Source organism: Lampris incognitus, chromosome 16 (assembly GCF_029633865.1).
Source record: "Lampris incognitus isolate fLamInc1 chromosome 16, fLamInc1.hap2, whole genome shotgun sequence".
NCBI lineage: Eukaryota > Metazoa > Chordata > Actinopteri > Lampriformes > Lampridae > Lampris > Lampris incognitus.
This window is the reverse complement of record NC_079226.1, coordinates 46675931-46703621: the sequence shown is the minus strand read 5'-3', so window position 1 is coordinate 46703621 and position 27691 is coordinate 46675931. Positions and strand designations below refer to the sequence as shown.

General features: G+C 45.7%; 1 protein-coding gene across 1 annotated transcript in view; it reads right to left on the bottom strand.

Annotated features, from left to right (window-relative positions):
- The window catches only part of nrxn3a (neurexin 3a), a 564844-nt gene that overhangs the window by 84456 nt on the left and 452697 nt on the right, over positions 1 to 27691 (bottom strand). The window contains exon 15 of the mRNA XM_056296357.1: positions 8483 to 8654. Coding sequence (XP_056152332.1) covers positions 8483 to 8654 — 172 coding nt within the window. The remainder of the gene's footprint in view (positions 1 to 8482; positions 8655 to 27691) is intronic.

Below are 27691 nucleotides of genomic sequence, written 5' to 3'. Positions count from 1 at the left end.
AGCCTATTCAAATGGAGAAAAGTCATCACTGTGCTGTTTGGTGTCATTGTGTGCACCACACTGAACATGGACCAGAGAAAGCAAAGGACAGAGTTGTTTGAGGAGATCAGAAAGAAAATAAAAGACAATCATGGTAAGGTAGAGCTTACAAGACCATCTCCAAGTAGATTGATGTTCCTGTGACAACTGTTGCAAATATTATTAAGAAGTGTTAGGTTCATTGAACTGTAGCCAACCTCCCTGGGCATGGCCGCAAGAGGAAAATCGATCACAGATTGAACAGACGGATAGTGTGAATGATAGAAAATGAACAAAGGATAACTGCTAAAGAGATACAAGCTTACAGTGGTACTTGAAAGATTGTGAACCCTTTGAAATGTTCTATATTTCTGCATATGACCTAAAACATCATCAGATTTTCACACAAGTCCTAAAAGTAGATAAAGAGAACCCAATTAAACAAATGAGACAAAAATATTATACTTGGCCATTTATTGGATCATTTACTGATTGAGGAAAATGATCCAATATTACATATCTATGAGTGGCAAAAGTATGTGAACCTTTGCTTTCAGTATCTGGTGTGACACCTCCACCCCCCACCCCCGGTGCAGCAATAACTCCAACTAAACGTTTCTGGTAACTGTTGATCAGTCCTGCACATCAACTTGGAGGAATTTTAGCCCATTCCTCCATACAGAACAGCTTCAACTCTGAGATGTTGGTGGGTTTCCTCACATGAACTGCTCGCTTCAGATCCTTCCACAACATTTCGATTGGATTAAGGTCAGGACTTTGACTTGGCCATTCCAAAACATTAACTTTATTCTTCTTTAACCATTCTTTAATAGAACTTGTGTGCTTCGGGTTGTTGTTTTGCTGCATGACCCACGTTCTCTTGAGATTCAGTTCACGGACAGATGCCCTGACATTTTCCTTAAGAATTTGCTGGTATAATTCAGAATTAATTGTTCCATTAATGATGGCAAGCTGTCCTGTTTCACAGATGGAGTAAGGTTCTTATGCTGGAATGCAGTGTTTTCCTTTCTCCAAACATAACACTTCTCATTTAAACCAAAATGTTCTGTTATGGTCTCATCCGTCCACAAAACATTTTTCCAGTAGCCTTCTGGCTTGTCCACGTGATCTTTAGCAAACTGCAGATGGGCAGCAATGTTCTTTTTGGAGAGCAGTGGCTTTCTCCTTGCAACCCTGCCATGCACACCATTGTTGTCCAGCGTTCTCCTGATGGTGGACTCATGAACATTAACATTAGCCAATGTGAGAGAGGCCTTTAGTTGCTTAGAAGTTACCCTGGGTTCCTTTGTGACCTGGCCGACTATTACACGCCTTGCTCTTGGAGTGATCTTTGATGGTCGACCACTCCTGGGGAGGGTAACAATGGTCTTGAATTTCCTCCATTTGTACACAATCTGTCTGACTGTGGATTGGTGGAGTCCAGACTCTTTAGAGATGGTTTTGTAACCTTTTCCAGCCTGATGAGCATCAACGCTTTTTCTGAGGTCCTCAGAAACCTCCTTCGTTTTTGCCATGATACACTTCCACAAACATGTGTTGTGGAGATCCGACTTTGATAGCTCCCTGTTCTTTAAATAAATCAGGGCACCCACTCACACCTGATTGTCACCTGATTGAAAACACCTGATTCTAATTTCACCATCAAATCAACTGCTAATCCTACAGGTTCACATACTTTTGCCACTCACAGATTTGTAATATTGGATCATTTTCCTCAATAACTAAATGACCAATTATAATATTTTTGTCTCATTTGTTTAATTGGGTTCACTTTATCTACTTTTAGGACTTGTGCGAAAATCTGATAATGTTTTAGGTCATATTTATGCAGAAATATAGAAAATTCTAAAGGGTCCACAAACTTTCAAGCACCACTGTAAGTCCAGGGTGTAGGTAAGTCGGTTTCCAATTGCACCATTCGTCGCTTTTGTAGTGAAAGTGGGCTCCATGGAAGAAGACCCAGGAGGACTCCATTTTTGAACTAAAAACATAAAAAAGCTAGAGTAGAATTTGCTAAAATGCATATTGACAAACCACAATCCTTCTGGGAGAATTTTCTTTGGACAGATGAGTCAAAACTGGAGCTTTTTGGCAAGTCACATCAGCTCTATGTTCACAGATTTAAAAAAAAAAGCTTTCAAAGAACAGAACACCATACCTACAATGAAACTGGAGGAGGCTTGGTTATGTTATTGGGTTTGGTACAGGCTGCCTTGAATCTGTGGAAGGCACAATGACATTTCAGTCGTTATGCAACTATGATGTTTTGGCAGATACCTGCAGTCAGTTGAGACTGACAAAGTCACTTGGATGAGCGTTGAAATGTCTCTCCCATTAAACATTGTGTCCAGAAGACATGATTCACCTTTAGGTGACCAACATAGAATTACTTCCTTTGTGTCCTCTGGAATTTCTTCTTCTAAGTCCTCCTCCCACTTAGTTTTATTATCATGCAGTGAGACAGGAATTAATCAATCTACTACTATTACTACGACTTTCACCTGCTCCCGTTAGGGGTCACCACAGCGGATCATCCGTTTCCATTTCTTCCTGTCCTCTGCATCTTCCTCTGTCACACCAGCCACCTTCATGTCCTCTCTCACCACATCCATAAACCTCCTCTTTGGCCTTCCTCTCTCCTCTTCCCTGGCAGCTCCATATTCAGCATCCTTCTCCCAATATACCCAGCATCTCCCTCCACACATGTCCAAGCCATCTCAATCTTGCCTCTCTTGCTTTGTCTCCAACCCGCCAACCTGAGCTGTCCCTCTAACATACGCATTCCTAATCCTGTCCTTCTTCATCACTCCCAGTGAAAATCTTAGCATCTTCAACTCTGCCACCTCCAGCTCCACCTCCTGTCTTTTCATCAGTGCCACTGTCTCAAAACCATACAACATAGCTGGTCACACAATCATCTTGTAAACCTTCCCTTTAACTCTTGCTGTCACAAATCACTCCTGGCACTCTTCCTCACCCACTCCACCCTGCCTGCACTCACTTCTTCACCTCTCTTCTGCACTCCCCATTATTTTGTACAGGTGACCCCAAGTATTTAAACTCGTACACCTTCGTCACATCTACTCCTTGCATCCTCATCATTCCACTGTCCTCCCTCTCATTCACACATAGTAGTATGTATTCCATCTTGCTCCTACTGACTTTCATTCCTCTTCTCTCCAGTGCATACCTCCACCTCTCCAGGCTCTCCTCAACCTGCACCCTACTCTCGCTACAGATCACAATGTCATCCGCAAACATCATTGTCCACAGAGACTCCTGCCTGATCTCATCTATCAATCTGTCCATCAGGGCTCAGAGCCGATCCTTGGTGTAATCAAACCTCCACATTGAACCTGTCATTCCAACCACACACCTCACCACTGTCACACTTTCCTTATATATTTCCTGCACCACTCTTACATACTTCTCTGCAACTCCCAAGTTCCGCATACAATACCACACCTCCTCTCTTGGCACCCTGTCATATGCTTTCTCTAAATCCACAAAGACGCAACATTCTCAAAGCAAACATCGCATCTGTAGTGTTCTTTTGTGGCATGTAACCATACTACTGCTTGCTAATATTCACTTCTTCCTCTTAACCTAGCTTATATTACTCTTTCCCATATCACAGGATTTAATCAATGGATGAGGTTATATAAGAGACAGACCATGCCCTTTGTAGTAGGTAATGGGGTCAGGAGGCAGTCAATAGGTATATCTTCTGGGAGAATGGGAAACTGGGAGTTAATATCATGGGCAAAGCCTCGACTCCGTAGATTCCTGAAAGAAAAAAAAAAAGTGTTCTAGGGAGGGGAAATTTCTCAAAGAATTGCTGGAAAGATGTAAATGTGTTGTCAGTGTAACGGTTCTTAAGCCTGTTAACGCCAAAGTCAGACCACGAGGAGAATGTTCCATCTATTATAGAAGTTTGGAAAACAAGGTTTGAGAAAGCCTGTAGACCAAAATGGTGCCTGAATTGTTTCCAGATCTTCAGGGTCAACCTAACTATGACATTTTTAGCATAGAAAGAGGAAGAAAAGGGGCTGTCAAGGAGGCAGCTGTCAGGGAGCAGGAGCCCTCCATATATATCTATGTAGAGGTGAAGGGGATTTCTTCAAACAGATTCAATGTTGCAGCACCCTAATATTGGCAGCCCAATAGTAGACTCTAAAATTAACCAGAGCCAACCCCCTGAAAATTTTTAGTCTGTGCAATAAAACCTGTGATGCCTGGGCGCTTCAACTTTGCAGAAAAAAACGATTAGGGGAGGAATATTTGTACACATTGGAAAAGGTACAAAGGTTTCGGGAGAGTGTTCATACTGCCAGGGTTAAGGGCAACAATAACCAGTGCTCAAGGTCCTCCCGTATCCGCGCTAACAAGGGGGCAATTCTCAAACCGCTTCCAGTGTGGGAAGATGGCTGCGCAAATTTGCATTTGCAGTGGCCTCACCCTGTCTTGTCCATACAGTGTATTTCTCTACGTCTGCATCTAAGTTTTGTCTTTGTTTGATGGATAGGAGAGCTGGCGCTGGATCGGCTGGGACTGGCAGTTCCGATAACCCCCAGGGCGGTCTGGCTGTGGCCTCACCTGACGTTGACTGTGGTGATTTGACGTCATCGTGAGGAATTCAAGGAGGTGTGTCGAGGGTGTCTGGCTGGGAGAGCTGGCTCTGGATCGTCTGGGAGAGCTTGGGCTGCGTCGTCCGTTGGCCCGGGACCACGGCCCCTGCCTGGAGCTGCACCCGGGGAGGAAACGCCGAGGGCGGTCTGACAGGACGTGGAAGTGGGGCAGGCTAAGCTAACTGGTAACCCATGAAGACCTGCAGTTCCGACATTCATCCTGGCTGGCATTTGCTCCCGTGTACAGTGACTTTTTTTTAAAAATTGTTTTTGGATATATGTGTTAGTTTGGATATGTGTGTTAGTTTGGATACGTGTGTTCTTGTCGTCTTTGAATGTGTTGTTGTCTTTGTGTTGTACTGCTGTGGGCTGGGGAAAACGGCATTTCGTTCATTTCATGTACGCAAGTGCATGAAGTGAAATGACAAAGTGTTGCTGATTCCTGATTTAAATTCAAATAAGTTCCAAAATTCGTCCATTATCTGGATACCAAGACATGTCAAACTGTCTCAGACAATCTGGAATGGGAAATTATGAAGAGGGTAATTACAGTCTTCTGTGTTTAAAGGAAAAGTTCACTTTTATCCAAATTAAGTTGACAACCTGATATACGGCCAAATAAATGAACTATTCTAAGAGCAACTGATACAGACACTGGAAGTTTAGAAACTGGAAGTTCAGAAATAAACTTCCAGGAACAAGTCAAATGAACAGTGCAATTACTATTACAATTGCACAGTTGTTGCTGCCTGCACACATGGAACCTGTTTCTGGTCGAATGGGTGTCATTGTGGTTCAAACGTTTTGAAAAAGGACACTAATCTGGTCCAACTACAAAACTTCATTGAGTCCCAGCAAATAAATAATGTTGATTTGGTAACTGTGCTACTACAGCAGATATTGCCACAATCTCATGAGGCAACTGGGAGACACATCTCACATGTCTGGTGCTAGACAGTGCCCCAGAAGAACTATAACTTTCCTGGGAGATTTGACCTCTGTATAACCAAAAAGTCAAGTCAAGTCAAGTCAAGTAGGTTTTATTCATCCCTAGAGGGGCAATTGTTCTGTAGCAGCGGCAACATTCAAACACACAAACACTCCACAGAACACATAAGACAAATAAATACAAATACATACAACATGTAGTGAGGAGACCAAAGCCAAGGAAAGGCAATGCAACAGTGAACAGTGTTAACAGTGTGTATCCAGGTGGAGCTGGTGTTACCTCTTACTGTTGGAGTTTAGCAGTGAAATGGCTGAGGGGATGAAGGAGTGTTTGTAACTATTGGTTCTGGCTACTGGGTATTTGAAGTGGGAGCCACAAGGCAAGGTGTGAAACTCTAGGTGCAGGGAGTGGTGCCGTCAGAGAGGATGGATTCTGCTTTCCCTAACATCCGCTTGTTATATAAATCAGACAGACTTTTCTGTCGGGTACCTGTGATGCTACTGCAGACCTTGATCACCTTTGTTGGTGTATTTTTCTGTTTAAGACTGAGAGATGCAGGGCGTCTGGGTAGCGTAGTGGTTATTCCATTACATTACATTACAGTCATTTAGCCGACGCTTTTATCCAAAGCGACTTACAATAAGTGCATCATTTAACGTAGGAAATCAGGAGAACTACTAGTCATCAGAGGTCATAAGTGCATCTAAACAAGCATCTAAGAGCAAAACCAGTGCTAAAGTAAAAGTGCAAGAAATAGATTTTTTTTTTAAAATGAGTGAATACAGTAAGTGCTACGAGCAAGTAACAGGGTAGTAGCTCTAGAAGAGGGGAGTTTTCAACCTGCGCCAAAAGATGGGCAGCGACTCCACTGTCCTGACATCAGTGGGGAGTTCATTCCACCGCTGTGGGGCCAGGACAGAACAGAACCGTGACCGGGTCGATCGGCAGCAGGGGCCTCTGAGCGACGGGGCAACCAGGCGTCTCGAGGGCAGCAGAGCGAAGTGGTCGGGTGGAGGTGTAGGGCTTGACCATGACCTGGAGATAGGAAGGAGCTGTTCCTTTCACTGCCCTGTAGGCTAGCACCAGAGTCTTACACTGGATGCGAGCAGCTACTGGGAGCCAGTGTAGGGACATGAGAAGGGAAGTTGTGTGGGAGAACTTCCGTTGCCTACCAACATGGGGATCGCCGGTTCGAATCCCCAAATTACCTCCGGCTTGGTTGGGCGTCCCTACAGACACAATTGGCTGTGTCTGTGGATGGGAAGCCGGATGTGGGTATATGTACTGGTCACTGCACTAGCGCCTCCTCTGGTCAGTCGAGGCGCCTGTTCAGGGGGGAGGGGAAACTGGGGGGAATGGCGTGATCCTCCCATGTGCTACATCCCCCTGCCAAAACTCCTCACTGTCAGGTGAAACGAGGCAGCTGGTGACTCCACATGTATGAGAGGAGGTATGTAGTAGTCTGCAGCCCTCCCCGGATCAGCAGAGGGGGTGGAGCAGCGGACGGGCTGGCTCGGAAGAGTGGGCTAATTGTCCGGATACAATTGGGGAGAAAAAGGAAAGAAAAAAAAAAGATGTGTACAACAAAGTCATCAGGGGCCTGTCGACACCCAACTTAGTCAGCTTCCTCAGACAAAAAAAAGGCGCTGCTGGCTTTTTTTGCATAGCAAATTGGTATAACAATCAAAGTTCAGCTTGTTATCAATTATAGTGCCCAAGTACTTGTATGACTCAACAATTTCAACCTCCCGACCATTAATCTTAGTGTTGACCGGGTTGGAGGGATTACGTCTAAAGTCAAAACACACATCTTTGGTCTTAGTCACATCCAATTCCAAAAAGGCTTCCTGACACCATCTGGAGAGATAGTCTATGACAGGACCATGGGGCATTTCATTCTCCTTCAGCAGGCTCACTATCATTGTGCAAATAGCACAATGTGTTGACCTTTGAACTCACTAGTCATTAGTGTAGAGGACTTATAGGGGAGGAGAGAGGACACAGCCCTGAGGGGAGCCGGTTGAGTGGAAAAAGACTATCCCTTGCATTAGCTACTGATTCTAATTATTTCATATAATTTTGGATCATACCAACTTCCCAAGGTTTTGATTCATATGAAGAATAGAAATGATCATAACCCCACCTTTTCTATCAATTTTGTAATCCTGTCAGAATTGTATCAAATATACGTGGAGTAATGCAGTACAACTGCATGTTACAGCACACCAAAGCATTCTGAATAAGTTTTGCCAATGATTTACAAACATTTTAATTCATGGTTTAAGTGACATGAAATTGAAGGTTAAGGTAAGTGTTTAATTCTTGTTGGGATTGTTTAGAAGATCACACATGACGTATAACTACAAATAGCATTGCTAATGAAAATAAAAGTACTTTTCTTTCAGGAATCTTCCCACGTGAAAACCTCTCCTGAACTAATGGAAAAGCAATGCAAGCTTCTCAAAATTATTTTGAAGTAATACTTTTCTTATACTGACAAAATCATTCTCTGCTGTGTTAACTGCTAGAATGTACTTGTGCTTCCATGACAACAGATCGAAAGCGTAAATTACGAAAAGTATATGTTCAATGTCAAGGGAAAAACAACGGTGAACTGGAATAGAGGATAACAGTGCTAAACGTTTCTTAAATGCAGATGCTGTCCAGTGAGGTTCGAGACTTCTCGACAAGTCTTGAGAAGGTTCAAGGCCCTGCATTGTTAGACTGCGCTGAATATTTATTATATTCCTAAGCAAAATTATTGGTAATTTTCGATTGTTTACTGGTTTGTTAACATTTGGAAAACAGTAATTTTAGTCAACACATATACATATTTGACTAGAGTATGTTTGCATGGGCAAAGTACCTGTTGGAAAGTGTTCATTGATGGACCAGTTGTCAACTTGTAGAGTGGCGTTGCCTCCATTTCTGTTGAAGCGGACCACGTGGTACTTCCCATCATTCACCGGGTTGCTGTTCTCCTGTACGCTGATATCCACTGTGCCTATGTTGAATGTCACCCCAATCTTTCCTTGTTGCTGAAATATGAATGAATAAATGTTTTATTATATAGTTAGATTTTAGCGTCTTGCAGGTCAAATTCCATTTTCATTTCATCAATCAAATCACAGAAATGTATTGGGAAATAAATGCTTGTGCAAAAGATGCATATTCAAATAGCACTTGCTAAGAATGGGACTGTCTCAAAGGTTGTGACGGCCTGAAGAGGGTGTGGTTAGGAAGTCAGCTGAAGTCTACAGGCGTATTCAATGGCCGGATGGTACCGACAGCTGTGAGCAGCTAGGTTATTAAACGCTAGCATACTGCAATAAAGCCCACTACAATCACAGACACGCCAGAATGAGACCAGGCATTGAATGAGAGGAGCCTTTCGGAGGAGGACTTGTATCACCGTCGCTTTGTTTAGTGGTCTGGTTTACTTGAATGAATAAATGGTTAAACAAACTGAGCAGACACTCAACATGGCAGCGCAGACGGCAGCCTTGGCTCGGCGCTCTCTAACACGGTTTCTGTTCATTTCCCTTTGTGTATGTAATAATACTAATAATACTAATAAACTTTATTTGTATAGCACTTTTCATCCAAACAATGTAGCCCAAAGTGATTTTACATTTCAACACAAAATATACTGTGGTAGGGTAAAGATATAGAGTAAACATATGACTGTAAACATATATCCATACATATTATATTTGTAATAATACTAATAAACTTTATTTGTATAGCACTTTTCATCCAAACAATGTAGCCCAAAGTGATTTTACATTTCAACACAAAATATACTGTAGTAGGCTAAAGATATAGAGTAAACATATGACTGTAAACATATATCCATACATAATATAACGAATTCGGAGAGCAGCCCGAGAACCGCTACAGCCAGAACGCGAACTCGTGCCTCTCACACCGCAAGCGCCAACGTTAACCAGTCGACTAAAGGACCCGGCCCGTTAGTGAGGGACCAACGTGTCTACTTATCCATGCACGTTACAATATAATAATAATAACTTTATCTATCGAGCGCTGTTTGCTGCACAGCTTATTGTTCCAGTCCAGTCCACGCTGTTGTAGTCCAGTCCGTGTTTAACTGTATGATATACAGATGACATCTCGCACGCAGCAGCTTTGTCATCTTCAGTAGTGGTCGTGGTGGGTGAAGAACTTGCTAACGCTAGATGCACCTTTGTGTAGTCCTCTTGTGCGTGGCGGCATGTTGTTTCACGTCGTTTTCTCTTCCGTGGCTGATCAAAACACTCCCGACGACGCTGGGTGCAGAAAACTCCAAAAGCCAAATCGCCACTGACAGGTTTAACCCAATGATACTTCTCTCCCCACTGCTTATTGTATGTACACAACCTTTTCTTTTTCGCCATCTACACTTGCGCTCATGTTTCCCAACAGGATCAGAGGAAGAGACGAGTAAGTTACACATATGGGCCAGTTAATTTAAAATGATGCTTCTTTCCAACTGAGCGCCACCCATCGGTATTCCCACACCGCACACATAGGCCAGATTTAAAGGCGGTATACGTGTATATATACGTAGTAAAATATTTTTTAAACCATTCGGGTACGGGACGAACCACTTTTGATCTAAATACGGGCGTCCCGGCTAATACAGGACTGTTGGCAAGCTTAATAATACCTATGTATACGTGTGAACTAGGCAGGAATCTGCTTCTATATAAATAATAATGATAATAAATCAATCTTATATAGCATTTTTCTAGTACTCAAAGTCTATTTAATGAAGATTAACGATAAATTAAGATTGGTGTACAGATGTCAGTATTGAAGAAATCAGGCAGCCCTCACAGATCATTTTCATTGACTGTAAACCATTTTATTCACCACAGGAGTTTTCATCATTTACTCTGGCTTGTGTCTATATTCCCACCCAGGCCTGTGTTAGTGAGGCATTACAACACTTGGCTGACCAGATAATAAACATGTAGCACAAGCATCCAGACTACCTTCTCATTATCTCATCCCATCTCATCATCAGCCGCTTCTCGGGTCGGGTCTGGTGTGCACTATTAAGCTTCTCCGGGGTCGGGTCTGGGGTGCCCTATTTAGCTTGCTGCCGCAGCAAGCTAAGTAGGGCACTCCAGACGTCCCTCTCCCCAGGAACGCCCTCCTGCTTCTCCTGGGGGATCCCACGGCGTTCCCAGGCCAGACTGGACATGTAGTCCTTCCAGCGAGTTCTGGGTCTACCCCGGGGTCTCCTCCCAGTTGGACGTGCCCGGAAAACTTCCAAAGGCCGGCGCCCAAGAGGCATCCTAATAAGATGCTCGAACCACCTCAACTGGCTCATTTCAACGCGAAGGAGCAGCGGCTCTACTCCGAGCTCCCTCCGGATATCCGAGCTCCTCACCCTATCTCTAAGGCTGAGCCCAAACACCCTACGGAGGAAACTCATTTCAGCTGCTTGTATCCGCGAGCTTACCCTTTCGGTCACTACCCAAAGCTAATGACCATAATGAGGGTTGGAACGAAGACTGACTGGTAACTTGAGAGCTTTGCCTTCCAGCTCAGCTCCTTCTTCACCACAACGGTCAGTTACAACGTCCACATTACTGCTGATACTGCACCAATCCGCCTGTCAATCTCTCCTCCATCTTACCCACACTCGTGAACAAGATCCCGAGACACTTGAACTCCTTCACTTGAGGCAACAACTCATCGCCAACCAAGAGGGAGTAATCCACTATTTTTCGGTACAGAACCATGGCCTCAGACTTGAAAGTGCTGACTCTCATCCCGGCCATTTCACACTCAGCTGCAAACCATCCCATTGCGCGCTGGAGGTCGCGTTCTGATGAAACCAACAAAACCACATCATCTGTGAAGAGCATATATGCAGTTTTGAGGTTCCCAAAATGGACATACCCCTCACCTTGGCTGCGCCTTGATATCCTGCCCATGAATATCACAAACTGAATCGGAGACAAGGGACAACTTTGGCAGAGTCAAACACCCACTGAAAACGTGTTTGACTTTGTGCCAAGAATGCGGACACAGCTCTCACTTTGGTTATAGAAGAACCGGATGGCTTGTAGCAACTGCCCTGGTTCCCCATAGTTCCGCAATACAGCCCACAGAGTGCTCCGGAGTACACGGTCATAAGCCTTCTCCCAGTCCACAAAACACATGTAGGCTGGCTGGTCAAACTCTTATGCCTCCCTCAGCACTTCCGCAAGGGTAAAGAGTTGGTCCATTGCTCCACGGCCTGGACAGAATCACCATTGCTCCTCCTGGAGCTGAGGTTCGACAATCGATCGGAGCCTCCTTTCCAACACTCTAGAGTAGACTTTCCCAGGGAGGTTGTGCAGTGTGATGCCCCAATAATTGGAGCACACCCACTGGTCCCTTCTCATTATCCTTGGGGATTTAAACAGAGCAAACCTCAGCCCCTACCTGCCAAAATACAGACAGTATATTAAGTGTCCCGCTGGGGACAAAAACACCGGAGCATTGCTACACAATATTAAAGGACGTCTATCGCTCTGTTCCCCGTGCAGTCTTGGATCTCTCTTATCACGTTCTCCCAACCTACGGCAGAAACTAAAATTTGCAAAGCCTGTGGTTAAAACTGTGAGGAGATGGACCAATGAGTCAAAACTGGAGCATCAATCCTGCTTTGACTGCACTGATTGGAGTGTTTTTGAGGCTGCATCTACAGAGTTGGACTAACTTACTGACACAATGCCCCAATGCAGTGACGGGGACACTGCTGTAGGAGATGCCATCCTTTGCATGATACATTAAACCGAGGTCCTGACTCACTCTATTCATCAAAGATTCCATGGCAATTGTCGCAAAGAATGGGGGGTTCCACGGTGTCCTGGCAAAAATCCCAACCTGAGTCTCTCCATCTGGCCACCTGATCATCGCCCCATGTAACTAGATCAATGAGTCCTCCTTCTCTACCTCAAGCTGATCTGTGGTGAGCGTTCTGGTGCAAAATGGCTGCCGTGCTTCACCCAGGTGGTGCTGCACATTGGTGATGGTTGAAGTGTTACCCCTTCAATATGAAGCGCTTTGAGTATCTACAAAAGTGCTACATAAACGTAATGATTAAATTATTACTATTATTATTATTACTGACATCTTACATCAGTTTTTGTGAGTACATGTGAGCCCACCAAAACTTTCTGCACTAAAAATAACAATACGCCCTGGTTCACAGCAAAACTCAGGCAGCTTCATGAGGTCAAGGAAGAGGCATACAGGAGTGGAGTTAATATCCTGTACAATCAAGCCGGAAACACTCTGACATAGGAGATCAGAGTACCCAAAGGGGCAACACTGAAAAGCTGAAAAACAGGTTTTCAGTTTTCAGCTAACGATCCCGCGTCTGTGTGGCGAGGCCTGCAGGACATCACCAACTACAGGAGACCATCCCCTCCACACTAAAGAGAACCATCAACGACCTGAACATGCCCCCCCCTTTTTTCTCTCCAATTGTATCCGGCCAATTATCCCACTCTTCCGAGCCATCCCGGTCGCTGATCCACCCGCTGTGCCGATCCGGGGAGGGCTGCAGACTACCACATGCCTCCTCGGATATATATGGAGTAGCCAGCCGCTTCTTTTCACCTGACAGTGAGGAGTTTTGCCAGGGGGACGTAGCGCGTGGGAGGAAGGATCACGCTATTCCCTCCAGTCCCCCCCCGAACAGGCACCCCGACCGACTAGAGGGGGTGCTAGTGCAGCGACCAGGACACATATTCACATCCGGCTTCCCACCCACAAACACGGCCAATTGTGTCTGTAGGGACGCCTGACCAAGCCGGATGTAACACAGGGATTCGAACCGGTGATCCCCATGTGGGTAGGCAATGGAATAGACCACTACCCGGACGCCTGACCTGAACATGTTTTACTGCAGGTTTGTTAAGCCCTACATTCTATATAAACGAAGGTTGGTGTTCGGATGTCACAGTGTTGAAGACATCATGCAGCCCTTACTTACAGACCTTTCAAATTACAAATATGGAGTGCAACTATCCAGACTACCTACTCATGTCCTTGGGGATTTTAACAAAGCAAACCTCAGCCACGAACTCCTAAAATACAGACAGCATGTTAAATGTCCTACCAGAGACAAAACACTCTGGACCATTGCTACACAATATTAAAGGACGCCTATCACTCTGTCCTCCGTGCAGCCCTGGGACTCTCTGATCACGGTCTGATTCATCTTATCCCAAACTACAGGCAGAAACTAAAATCTGCAAAGCATGTGGTTAAAACTGTGAGGAAACGGACCAATGAGTCGAAACTGGAGCTCTAGGTCTGCCTCACTTGCACTGACTAGAGTGTTTTTGAGGCTGCATCTACAGACCTTGGATAACCCAGCCACTGAGGATGCATAAGCCAGTGCATTCTTAGTGCCGGTCCCAAGCCCGGACAAATGGAGGGTTGCATCAGGAAGGGCATCCTGTGTAAAATATTTGCCAAATCAAATATGCGGATCATAAATAAGATTTCCATACCGAGTCCGTTGAGGCCGGGGTTACAAACGACCGCCACCGGTACTGTTAACCAGCAGGGTGCCAGTGGAAACTACGCTACTGTTGGGCGAAGGAGAAGGAGAGGGGGAAGGCATGTCCAGAGGCAGCTAGAGACGAGGAAAGGTAGGCGTGTGGAGGTGACTGGTAAAGGGAGAGAGCTGACTGATATGATGGAAAGAAGAAAGGTAGGCATACTGTGTGTGCAAGAGACCAGGTGGAAGGGGAGCAAGGCCAGTAGTATCAGAGGTGGGTTCAAACTCTTCTACCATGGTGCGAATGGGAGGAGAAATGGGGTAGGGGTAATTCTGAAGGAAGAGTATGTCAAGAGCGTGCTGGAGGTGAAGAGAGTGTCAGACAGAGTGATGAGTATGAAGCTGGAAATCGAAGGTGTATTGCTGACGGTTATCAGTGCATATGCCCCGCAAGTTGGGTGTAAGATGGACGAGAAAGAATAATTCTGGAGTGAGTTGGATGACGTGGTGGAGAGGGTACCCAAGGAGAGAGAGTGGTGATTGGAGCGGACTTCAATGGACATGTTGGTGAAGGGAACAGAGGTGATGAGGAGATGATGGGAAGGTATGGAGTCAAGGAGAGAAATGTGGAAGGACAGATGGTGGTCGATTTTGCGAAAAGGATGTAAATGTCTGTGGATAAAACATATTTCAAGAAGAGGGAAGAACACAGGGTGACGTACAAGAGTGGAGGAAAGTGCACACAGGTGGACTATATCTTATGTAGAAGGTGTGATCTAAAAGGGATTGGAGACTGCAAGGTGGTGACAGGGGAGAACATAGCTAGGCAGCATCGGATGGTATTATGTAGGATTACTTTGGAGACCAAGAAGAGGAAGCGAGTGAAGACACAGCCGAATATCAAATGGTAGAAGTTGAAGAAGGAAGATTGTTGTGTGGACTAAAGGCAGGAGTTAATACAGGCACTGGGTGGTAGCGAAGAGTTGCCAGATGGCTGGGCAACCACTGCAGAAATAGTGAGGGAGACAGCTAGGAAGGTACTTTGTGTGTCATCAGGACAGAGGAAGGAAGACCAGGAGACTTGGTGGTGGAAGGAGGAAGTACAGCAAAGTATACAGAGGAAGAGGTTGGCAAAGAAGGAGTGGGATAGTCAGAGAGATGAAGAAAGTAGACAGGAGTACAAGGAGATGCAGTGTAAAGTGAAGAGAGAAGTGGCAAAGGAAAAGGAAAATGCGTATGGTGAGTTGTATGACAGGTCAGACACTAAGGAAGGAGAGAAGGATTTGTACCGATTGGCTCGACAGAAGGACCGAGCAGCAAAGGATGTGCAGCAAGTTAGGGTGATGAAGGATAGAGATGGAAATGTGCTGACAAGCGAGGAGAGTGAGCTGAGAAGGTGGAAGGAGTACTTTGATGGGCTGATGAATGAAGAAAATGAGAGAGAGAGAAGGTTGGATGATGTAGGGATAGTGAATCAGGAAGTTCAAGTGGATTAGCAAGGAGGAAGTGAGGGCAGCTATGAAGAGGATGAAGAGTGGAAAGGCAGTTGGTCCTGATGACATGCCTGTGGAGGCATGGAGATGTTTAGGAGAGATGGCAGTGGGTTTTTTAACTAGATTGTTTAACACAATCTTGGAAAGTGAGAGGATGCCTGAGGAGTGGAGAAGAAGCATACTGATACTGACTTTCAAGAACAAGGGCGATGTGCAGAACTGTAGCAACTACAGAGGTATAAATTTGATCAGCCACAGCATGAAGATTTGGGAAAGAGTAATAGAAGCTAGGTTAAGAGGAGAGGGGACGATTAGTGAGCAGCAGTATGGTTTCATGCCACGAAAGAGCACCACAGATGCGATGTTTGCTTTGAGAATGTTGATGGAGAAGTATAGAGAAGGCCAGAAGGACTTACATTGTGTCTTTGTAGATTTAGAGAAAGCATATGACAGGGTGCCGAGAGAGGAGGTGTGGTATTGTATGAGGAAGTCGAGAGTTGCAGAGAAGTATGTAGGAGTGGTGCAGGATATGTATGAGGGAAGTGTGACAATGGTGAGGTGTGTGGTTGGAATGACAGATGGGTTCAAGGTGGAGGTGGGATTACATCAAGGATCGGCTCTGAGCCCTTTCTTGTTTGCAATGGTGATGGAAAGGTTGACGGACAAGATCAGGCAGGAGTCTCCATGGACGATGATGTTCGTGGATGACATTGTGATCTGTACCAAGACTAGAGTGCAGGTTGAGGAGAGCTTGGAGGTGGAGGTATGCACTAGAGAGAAGAGTAATGAAAGTCAGTAGGAGCAAGACGGAATACCTATGCGTGAACAAGAGGGAGGACAGTGGAATGGTCACGATGCAAAGAGTGGCGGTGACGAAGGCATATGAGTTTAAATACTTGGGGTCAACTGTCCAAAGTAACGGGGAGTGCAGTAGAGAGGTGAAGAAGAGAGTGCAGGCAGGGTGGAGTGGGTGGAGAAGAGTGTTAGGAGTGATTTGCGACAGAAGAGTACCAGCAAGAGTTAAAGGGAAGGTTTACAAGATGGTTGTGAGACCAGCTATGTTATATGGTTTGGAGACAGTGGCACTGACGAAAACACAGGAGGCGGAGCTGGGGGTGGCAGAATTGAAGATGCTAAGATTTTCACTGGGAGTAACGAAGAAGGACAGGATTAGGAACGATTATATTAGAGGGACCGCTCAAGTTGGACGGTTTGGAGACAAAGCAAGAGAGGAAAGATTGAGATGGCTTGGACATGTTTGGAGGATAGATGCTGGGTATATTGGGAGAAGGATGCTGAATATGGAGCTGCCAGGGAAGAGGAAAAGAGGAAGGCCAAAGAGTAGGTTTATGGATGTGGTGACAGAGGAAGATGCAGAAGACAGGAATAAATGGAAACGGATGATCCGCTGTGGTGACCCCAAACGGGAGCAGCCGCAAGTTGTAGTAGTAGATCTACAGACCTTGGATCAGCCACCAAACAGCACAAGGAAAAACTACAACTGACAGTTAAGTCTGCAGAGATCGTCATTAGTGCCAACCTGCCCTCCAGTCAGGACTTATAAAACTCCAGAGTCAGGAAACGGGCAGACAAGATCACTGTAGAACCATCACACCCTGGCCACTACCTGTTCCAACTCCTCCCCTCTGGGAGGCGCTACAGAGCACTATACCTCAAAACAACCAGATATAAAAAGTTTCTTTCCGCAGTCTGTCATTCAAATGAACACCTAACACTGTCAACAAATCCAACCATGTTTTATATATACCGTACTGTACATGTTGTATATAGTCCATGGGCCAGACGATATTTTGGTACACTCAAGGTGGCAAAACTTACTTATAATTTTTGAAAGGATCCATGTCTGTAGATGATATTTTGGTATGATAACCATTCCTGAGTGGCAGCTGTATCACAATTATCAGCTCATGAAGTTAACCACCCGCTAAACTAAATTGCATTTTAGACGCTGGTGCATATCCTGGTTTAGCCTCATGGTCAGGACATTTTTCAATGTTCTATAATATTGTCTTTGGTATCATTTTAAAGGGGACCTTCTTAGCTTTCATTCAAGCCCTGTTGTGGATATTTCTCACAAATATAGAGGTCACTTGAGCTCTTCAACCCGTCAATAACACACATCTTTCTGCAATTTTCGCCTAAACTATATACTTTCTTTTAGCCCTGTGGCATCTAGGAATATCAGGGACACAAAACACAAAAACTGGAATACTCACAGGACTGTAAAGATTCAGGAAATGTATAATATACCCATACTATTTCATTGTGTGAGGTGATTGTGAGCCTTAAATGAGAACTAGACCAAAGCCAGTTAGGTCACAAACTGGTCTCTATACATTTGTTTAAATACACAATCAAAATACATGATAAAAAGGAATACCATAGTGAGGTAATGAACTATTTTAATATTTTAAACAACATTGACATTTACATATACTTAGTCAATGATACATGTAATCCCATATCATTAGTGGGTATATGTAATGGTAATGGGTAGGGTAATGGGTATATGTGAATATGGTTACATTATTGTTATCAAGCTCTGGGTAACCAAGTCCAGAATCAACATCCTGTGCATCAATAGACTACTACCACAGTAATACCATCAGAATCATCACACTGTCATTCATCAAACTGCTCGTTTCTCTCATCATCTGACTCCCCAAGTTCAAAGTCCAGTTCTGGACCATCCTGCTGTTTTTGGTTACTGCAGGTCTGTAACCTGCACATGTCTGTGCATGGAAGTCCATTTGACAGGCACATGCAGCTTGGCATTTTGCATGAATGCACACACTTGCATGTTAGCATTTCCAAGACCACATCTGGTGCAGGTGGGGAGCGCATCCAGTAAATGGCCAGCTTGCCTTCATCGTCTGTCCATCCATACTCAGTAGGGCTTGGCACCACAGGGTTAACCTGCAGACAGCACTTCCATATTGCTGCCTGATAGTTGGCTCGTTGAACATGCATAAAGAGACAGTCTCTACATGGTGGCAGCTGGCTGGACTCAACCTCTCCCCTTTTGGTGCAGAAGAGCTGGTAACGCAGTTTGTTCACCTCAGCAGTGCTGCTATTAGCAACATACATCCGACAGGTGAACTGCTCAATTTTCTGGAACAGCTCATCACTCACATTCCATGTCTGTCCCAGTTGACTAAAAGTCTCTTGGCAGGAAGTGTGCTTTCTCACTATCTTCAGGGCATTCAGCTTCCCTCGACCAGCGAATGCACTGACAGTGTCGCAGCCTGTGTAGGCATGTAAGCCAATTAGGCTGTCACAGATGCTGTGTCCAAGTGAACTTGCCAGTTTGGTGATGTCGACAAACCGTGTGCGGTTCTGAGTCCCACACTTCTGGTAGATGGGACAGGTGATGTCCTTCTGGAAGCCAAGACAAAGCACCATGACATCAGTGTCCTCAGCTGTGATGATAACTGACTTTGAGCCCGCATTTGCTGCATGCAATGCATGCAGGAGCAGACGGGTGTCAGCTTCTTCATGTGTGGAGTGCAGTTCTGCTGCTTCCTCACACCCATCTTCTGTCAACTTGTAGCAGGTTTCCTCACAGGTCATGTACAACACCTTGCCATGCAGCATAGCTCTGTATCGTGGGAGTTTCCACTCTTCCACCAGAAACTTGATGAGACTGGTCTTGTTGGAGGAACTGCACAGAAATTTTCTCCACCGCTGGACGTGGTGTCCCCCTGCAAGATTCTTGTACTGGAGAGTGATGTCTCCACCCCGGTTCAGTCGTTCAGCATCTTTGATCGAAGTCTGGTGATAGACATCAAAAACAACATCAATCCTCCCACTCTGTGCTCCCTCATGGAGGACCTGGGTCAAGGCTGACTCTGCCACCTGTGCAAAGGTGTTGTTGTTGCCATTCATTTTTTGGACCAGGCTCATCCCATCAATGATGGAAGTAGATGGGATTGGGATGTCTTCTGCAGGAGATACATTCTTTTCAAGCTCTCTGGCAAGTGCAGCCTTGTTTGTTTTTCGTAAGGACCCATCAGCATTTGCCAGTGCCCATGGTAGTGGGCCCAATGGGTAGGCAAGGACATCCTTCAGATTCACCTTCCTGCTTTCAGCCACCAGGATCATGTGACTGAAAAGGTTTCTATCTGCCTTCAGAACCACATCCTGTGCTTTCTTTCCATGAGCTTGTTTTGTGCTGACATTGGAGAATGTTTTCAGACTTTGTTTGGTCATCTTGTCGTGGAATTTCACAGGTGGTGGGTCTGCATCTAACCTTGTTTGCTGGAATGCTTGGTAGGCCTCTTCTCCTTTCTCAAGAGCTCTCAAGAGATCTATGGTCACATCAGGTGGAGCCATGTTGCCAGTGGAGAGGCTAACCAAATCAATCTCATCAGGGGACATAGGATTGAGCCAGTTATTCTCCATAAGGTCCATGAGAGACTGGACATCTGCTTCATCTCTCTTGATCCTTGGACTCTGTAGATCTGGATGAGACCATTTGCACCTGCCTTGACCTGTCAGGTCTCTCAGCTGTCTGAGGTACATGCTTCTATACTCAGCTGTGAGATAATATTTGGTCACAGCTCCTGGCTTCAAGCTGAATCCCTTTGTCCCTCCAGCTGTTTGGGTGTCTTTGTTCACCGTTTCTTCTATAGCTTGGTCAACAGGGATTCGGCCAAAGGGATTGGTGGAGCCCAGTTGGACTGAGAAGCCTCCTTCCATGAATTCTGTGTACACATCTGGGTGTGTGATGGGCAGCTCAGACATCTGGGCGTAGTAGTAGGGGAGGTAGCGTGCATAATTCATCCTGTCATAAGCAAAGCACCATGGGATCATTGCTCGAATGCTAGCCAAGTGTAGCATCCAGTCTCCCTCTCTGGATGCTCGGATGAGCCCCAACAAGATTTCAACCATGTCCAAATAGGACATCCAGAAGTTCGAGAGGCTGCCGTTTCCACCTCTAAGGAACTCACGGTAGACTTCAAATAGATCCATGATGCGTGTACAAGAGCTGTTCTCGAGGACCTCCTTCAAAGCATGTTGTTAGACTTCTTTCCCAAGGCTGTCAATGGTCTTCAGTGTCTCATTCAGGTGAACCATGTCATTCCTGTGAGTTTCTTCCAACCAGGACAGGAAACCATTCAAGGTCAGTCGCATGAGAGCCTCATACAGGAGCTTGTGTAGTCGCACTGCCCTGTTGTACTTGCGGCCATCCATAACACCAGCAATTGAGCCTTCTGCAATCATGCCAGACTCAATGCAGAGGTCTTTGAGTCCAGCATCTTGGAAACGCTTTCCTATTATTGCCAGCAGTGTGCAGATGGTGTGGAATACCCCAAGCCTAACGATGATATCATGGAACTTGTCATGGTGTTTCCATGTGATCTCGACAGCCTTCGCCTACAGGGCTTGGTCAAAGACACAGACAATCTTCCTCAGGCCTAAGCACTGCATGATGCTCAGTGACTGGTTAAGCACCTCGTTGACATTAGACATTTGTGTCGCTGGAGCATTGATGGTAGGCAGATAGCCTATATTGTCGGGGATGACCGTCATCTCTCCTCGAGTCAGGATGTTGAAGCCTGTCCAGCTGCTGACTGACTGTTCTTCTTGTTGTGACATGCGTGCTAGGACCCAAAGAAGGTTTTTCTCTCTGGCAAGCTTAGTATTGGCTGCAGTATCGTCATCTGACTTTTTGCTTTGTGGTGGCCCTACCCGTTGTCCACCATTGTAAGTTGGTAACATTGGTGGGGGTCCATCAATGCTTCTCTTCTTTGTTTTGGGAACAGTGGGCATGGGTTGGACAGGAAGTGGGTTGACTGGCTTTGCTTGCACAGCAATCCCATTGACTCTGTGAGATGTTCCCTCACCACTGACAGTTTCTTCAAGACGGTCGATATTGTCCCAGGCTAAAGTTGTGAATATGCCAGGATGGATGTTAGCTGGAAGGGCAATGATGATGAGAGTTTCTGGAGACACAGGGCAGTGTTGATCTCTTCCATCTGTGAATAGGACACACTGTGACCAAGTCGGTTGAGGATTTTTATCAACTCTACATTTCCTGTCAACGATTTGACACTGAATGGCAGAACAATGTGCTTGGAAGGCTTGGTACTTCCACATGTCACTGCATATACTATGTCATGGCCAAATGACTGCAGAAGGCACTGCACTCTCTGGGATGCATGATCAGGATCATTTGAGCCTGTGAGTAGAGAGTACAGGCAGATAATGAGCGACTCTGGAATGGTAGGATATTCTGCTTCTGGTTTGACTTCAGGCGGCCAGGTTTGAGGAACATCTTGACTTTTAATGTCTGCTCTCAATTTGATGGCTGCTTTGGCTATAACATCTTGTGCACTGACACTTTTCAGGGTCTGCAGCTCCCTTTTGAGAGACTGATTTTCTTTGGCAAGTTCCCTCATGGACAAGTTATCGGGATAGAGGAGGAATTTTCCTTTCTCATCAGGGAATATCTGCAAGGCTCCAGCAAACTCACTCTCCAGGTTTCGCCTTATGTGCTTCTTGGTTGATTCCTTGACTTGGGCAATGCCTTGGGAGTTCATTGAAGCTACCAGTCTAGAAGAGAGATCAGTCATTGTCATCACTTGAGGATTGCCAAAAAGCTCCACCCTGATGAAGAGGAACAGCTCATTGTATGCCTTATTCACAGCAGCTTCATACTGGGCTGCAGCATCATCATCTTCGTTGCTGGCAACCTCTCCTTTGGAAACCTCTTCTTTGGTGTAAAGTCTATAGCATGACCTGTGGTAGTGCCCTTCAGCTGCTACAAGGTCTCTACTCACAATGGCAAGGATTCTGCTGTCCCTTTTCTTTGTGGCTGCACTCCTGATCTTTGCATCAGCTCGCAGTTCTCGACACTGCACCAGTACCTCTCGTATTCTGTCTCTTGGAATATTTGCTGTTTTTCTGACAAAATATGCACTCTGCATCATAAGTCCTAGATGTACTTGGAGCATGTCGAGCTACTCTCTTAGATTGTTTCTCTTCAGCAGAGACACAACTTTTCTTTTCTTTTGCAAGGAGGCCATCAAGAATTTGCTTCATAGTGAAGATACTGCGACACTTTCTGTGGTAGTAGATTGCTGGAATCTGTCCCTCAGGAATGTCTTTTGCCAGTTTCAAAACTGGTGCATGATTTCGTATCTGAGCTGCCCTGAGCAGAGTTCTCCATGAGTCGACACTTTGTAGTGAAACCAGCTTATCTGTATCATCAGAACAGTGGATAATGCACTCCACCCGTGGGCGCTTTGGTATTGGGTAAAAACTTGCTTGTTCACCAGTGGCCATATTCAGTCAGTTTTCACCTGCCACATACAAACAAATACATGTAACTTAGGTGTATGAACACTACTAAAAAAAGTTTACTTTGCTTCACCAGCGTCATATTACCATTATTTATCTTACATAGCCACAAATAGATACATTACCTAGTTGCTATGCAACAGCTGTATTTTGTCCACATGAGGCCGCTAAAATCAACACAAGATGAAAGTTCCTCGTAGCCACTTTAACTAATCATATTAACATATACATTAAAAGAACATGCTAACATTATGGGAAATTAGCTTACAATCTTCTCCAGAGTGAGACAAGAAGATAGATACCAGTTTCCTCTATATGTGTTTAGTAGAAAGCTATCTGGCTGCACGTTAGCCTAGCTTAGCACAATGAATAGAAGTACACAGTACTGGTTATCCTTGGTTGTTGGCCAACTAAGAACTGTCCCAGAGTTTAAGCTAGGCTAATCAGTACCAGGGGTGTTGAAATGCTATATTTGTAAAAATCTGGGCAAATACACAATCGTGAGAGGCACAGAAACAGGTTTCCTGAAAGAAAAATGAAATAGCTGCTCATTTGGAAAGGTTATCATGTATTATTTTACTTCTGTTAGTGTACCAAATAAAATGGCACCAGTGAAGTTGTGTCACCTTGGGTGATATCGATATCTGGTCTGACCCATGGACTAACTGGCTTTGGTCTAGTTAGTTTCTTAGTAATAATGCCCTTCTAATTTAAGGTTCACAATCACCTCACACAATGAAATAGTATGGGTATATTATACATTTCCTGAATCTTTACAGTCCTGTGAGTATTCCAGTTTTTGTGTTTTGTGTCCCTGATATTCCTAGATGCCACAGGGCTAAAAGAAAGTATATAGTTTAGGCGAAAATTGCAGAAAGATGTGTGTTATTGACGGGTTGAAGAGCTCAAGTGACCTCTATATTTGTGAGAAATATCCACAACAGGGCTTGAATGAAAGCTAAGAAGGTCCCCTTTAAAATGATACCAAAGACAATATTATAGAACATTGAAAAATGTCCTGACCATGAGGCTAAACCAGGATATGCACCAGCGTCTAAAATGCAATTTACTTTAGGGGGTGGTTAACTTCATGAGCTGATAACTGTGATACAGCTGCCACCCAGGAATGGTTATCATACCAAAATATCATCTACAGACATGGATCCTTTCAAAAATTATAAGTAAGTTTTGCCACCTTGAGTGTACCGAAATTGGAAATTTTGGGCTCTGGCCCATGGACTAATATACTGCACTGTACATGGTGTATATACTGTACTGTACATGTTGTATATAATATAATGTACATTGTACATATACTGGTACACTCTGTCATGTCCATCTACCGCAGACGTGTATGTAAGTAACCTGCTAATAAGTATTTCAGCATCTCTGATATATACTCTGCACCACTGCACTTTATCACCTCTTATTTCACCTGTATAAGTCAGTCCTTGTGTATATATGTGAAAACTGTTCTGTTGTAGTGTTGTTATTCTATGTTAAGTACACTGAGAGAGCCACAGAACCAGAGTCGCATTCCATGTATGTACAAACCTACATGGCCAATAAACACGGTTCTGATTCTGATTCTGAAGTGGACTGGCTGCTATGCTACAAAGGCATTTGTCAACACAGCCCTTCTCCTCCACAATATGCGTATGCACACAGCACGCCCCGATCTCATCTGTAGATATGCAAGTGGACCTGAGTACGAGACAACATTACTAATGTGAAAGCTGAGTGGCAGGGGACTGTGTGTGTGTGTGGGGGGGGGGGGGATCGTACTCCGGCATGTTACGAAGCAATCGTACCAGTGGCTAGAGTCTGGGGCATCCTATCATCTACCTTCCACGGGCCGAGTTCTACGGAGAGTTTTCAGATGGAGTCTAACCACCACAACAGAAATATAATTTCTACGTATCTGAAATCACATTATTTTTTCACCTGTATTCACAAATCACATGTTGTTCAACATGATGACAACCTAGTCTTTACTATAAAAAAAATATTAACATTTACCCTAAATGTAACCACCATTTAAACCTAACCCTACACCCAACTCTTAATACTAAATGTAGGTGGAATTTGACTGAACGTGATTGGGGGGAAAATCATACGTATAAAGATGCCCACAAACAGTTCGAAGAACAAGGCTTAATGTGTGGTGCTGGACATGAGAAGAAACATTCATTCTAATTTGTTTGGAGCGCACCCAAATGCCACCACCAAACTGAAAAGAACGTTCATAACCACATATTTCCATCTGGGTGGGCCTGTGTACATCTGAGGACACAGATGTAGCCACATTTAGGAGATTAATAATAATGAAATAGTCCTCCATCCTGGGAGCTGTGTTGTCAGGGGCAATAGACTCTGGTAGGGTCTCCCAGGGCAAATTGGTCCCAGGGGAGGGGCCAGACTAAGAGCGTTTCCCACAAAAAACCCAATGAATTTACACCAGCAGAGTTACAGCACCTCGCCCAGAGAAAGGAAACCAGGGCCCCCTCCTAGAGCCAGACCTGGGAGGGGAGCTCGCCGGCGAGCATCTGGTGGCTGGGCATTGGCCCATGGGGCCCGGTCGGGCCCAGCCCAAAAAAACAACATTGAGCCACCACCCCGTGGACCCACCACATGCGTGGATGAGCATTGGGGTAGGGTGTAATGCAGGCCGGGTGGCAGGCAAAGGCAAGGACTGGGGCGCGCCGACTTCTGGCATCGCAGATTGGCCCTAGGGATGTGGAGAGGTACCAACTAAATATAGTTGGGCTCACCTCCACACATAGCATGGGCTCTGGTACCAAACTAGGGGCTGGACTCATTACTTTTCCGGAGTTGGCCAAGGTGACAGGCGCCGGTTAGGTGTGGGGATACTCACAAGTCCCCGGTTGAGCGCCACCGTGTTGGAGTTATCTCTGGAGAATGAGAGGGTCACTGGGGGGAAGGCTCTGGAGTATCCGGCCTTCTTGAAGTGTCTGGGTGGAGTCCTGGATTGGGCTCCAACTCGGGACTCTATAGTTCTGCTGGGGGACTTCAACGCTCACGTGGGCAACGATGGAGAAACCTGGGGGGGCGTGAATGGGGGGAACGGCCTCCCCAATCTGAACCTGAGTGCTGCCTTGTTATTGGACTTCTGTGCATGTCATGGATTGGCAATAACAAACAAAAAGTTCGAACATAAGGTAGTTCATAAGTGTACTTGGTACCAGAACATCTTAGGCCGAAGATCGATGATAGACTTTGTGGTCGTGTCATAAGATCTGCGGCAATATGTTTTGGACACTCGAGTGAAGAGACGAGCAGGGCTGTCAACTGATCACCACCTGGTGGTCAGTTGGATCAGATGGCGGGGAAGGCTGCCGGACAGACATCGCAAACCCAAACATGTAGTGAGGGTGAACTGGGAACGTCTGGCGGAGGCCCCTGTCTGTGAGGTCTTCAACTCCCACCTCAGGGAGACGTTCTCGTGTATCCCGAGGAAGGCTGGGAACATGGAGTCTGAGTGGGCCATGTTCAAAGCCTCTACTGTAGATGCAGCAAGCAGGGGCTGTGGTCATAAGGTCATTGGTGCCTGTTGAGGCGGCAACCTAAGAACTCGCTGTTGGACACCAGTGGTGAGGGAAGCCGTCAGGCTGAAGAAGGAGGCCTTTCAGACTTGGTTGGCACAGCGGTCTCCTGAAACAGCAGACAGGTACCGGGAGGCCAGGAGGGCTGCCACTTTGGCGGTCGCGGAAGAAAAAACTAGGGTGTGGGAGGAGTTCGGTGAGACTATGGAGGAGAACTTTCGGTTGGCCTCAAGGAAGTTCTGGCAAACCATCGAGCGACTCAGGAAGAGGAAGTAGGGCTTGACTCAGGCTGTGTTCAGCCGGGAAAGGGAACTGTTGACCTGGACTGGGGATGTTGTCGAGCAGTGGAAAGAACACTTTGAGGAGCTCCTGAACCCGGCTAGCACGTCCTCAGTGGAGGAGGTAGAGTCTGAAGAATCAAGGGAAGCCCCACCCATATCCTTGGCAGAGGTCTCTGAGGTAGTTAAAAAGTTCCTCAGTGGCAAGGCGCCGGGTGTGGATGAGCTTCGCCCTGAAATGCTGAAGGCTCTGGACATTGTTGGGCTGTCTTGGTTGACACACCTCTTCAGTGTCGTGTGGAGGTTGGGGACAGTACCTGTGGAGTGGCAGACTGGGGTGGTGGTTCCCATATTCAAAAAGGGGGACCAGAGTGTGTGCTCCAATTATTGGGGCATCACATTGCTCAGCCTCCCTGGGAAAGTCTAATCTAGGGTGCTCGAAAAGAGGCTCCGACCGACTGTCGAACCTCGGATCCAGGGAGAACAATGCGGATTCCATCCTGGCTGTGGAACAACGGACCAACTCTTTACCCTTGCGGAAGTGCTGAGGGGGGCATGGGAGTTTGACCAGCCAGTCTACATGTGTTTTGTCGGCTTACGACCGTGTACCCCGGAGCACTCTGTGGGGGGTAATGCGGGAGTATGGGGTACCGGGGCAGTTGCTACAAGCCATCCAGTCCTTGTATAACCGAAGTGAGAGCTGTGTCCGCATTGTCGGCACAAAGTCAGACACGTTTTCGGTAGGTGTCGGACTCCGCCAAGGTTGTCCCTTGTCTCCGATCCTGTTTGTGATATTCATGGACAGGATCTCAAAGCGCAGCCAAGGTGAGGGGTGTGTCCGTTTTGGGAACCTCAGAATTGCATCTCTGCTCTTCGCAGATGATGTGGTTTTGTTGGCTTCATCAGAAC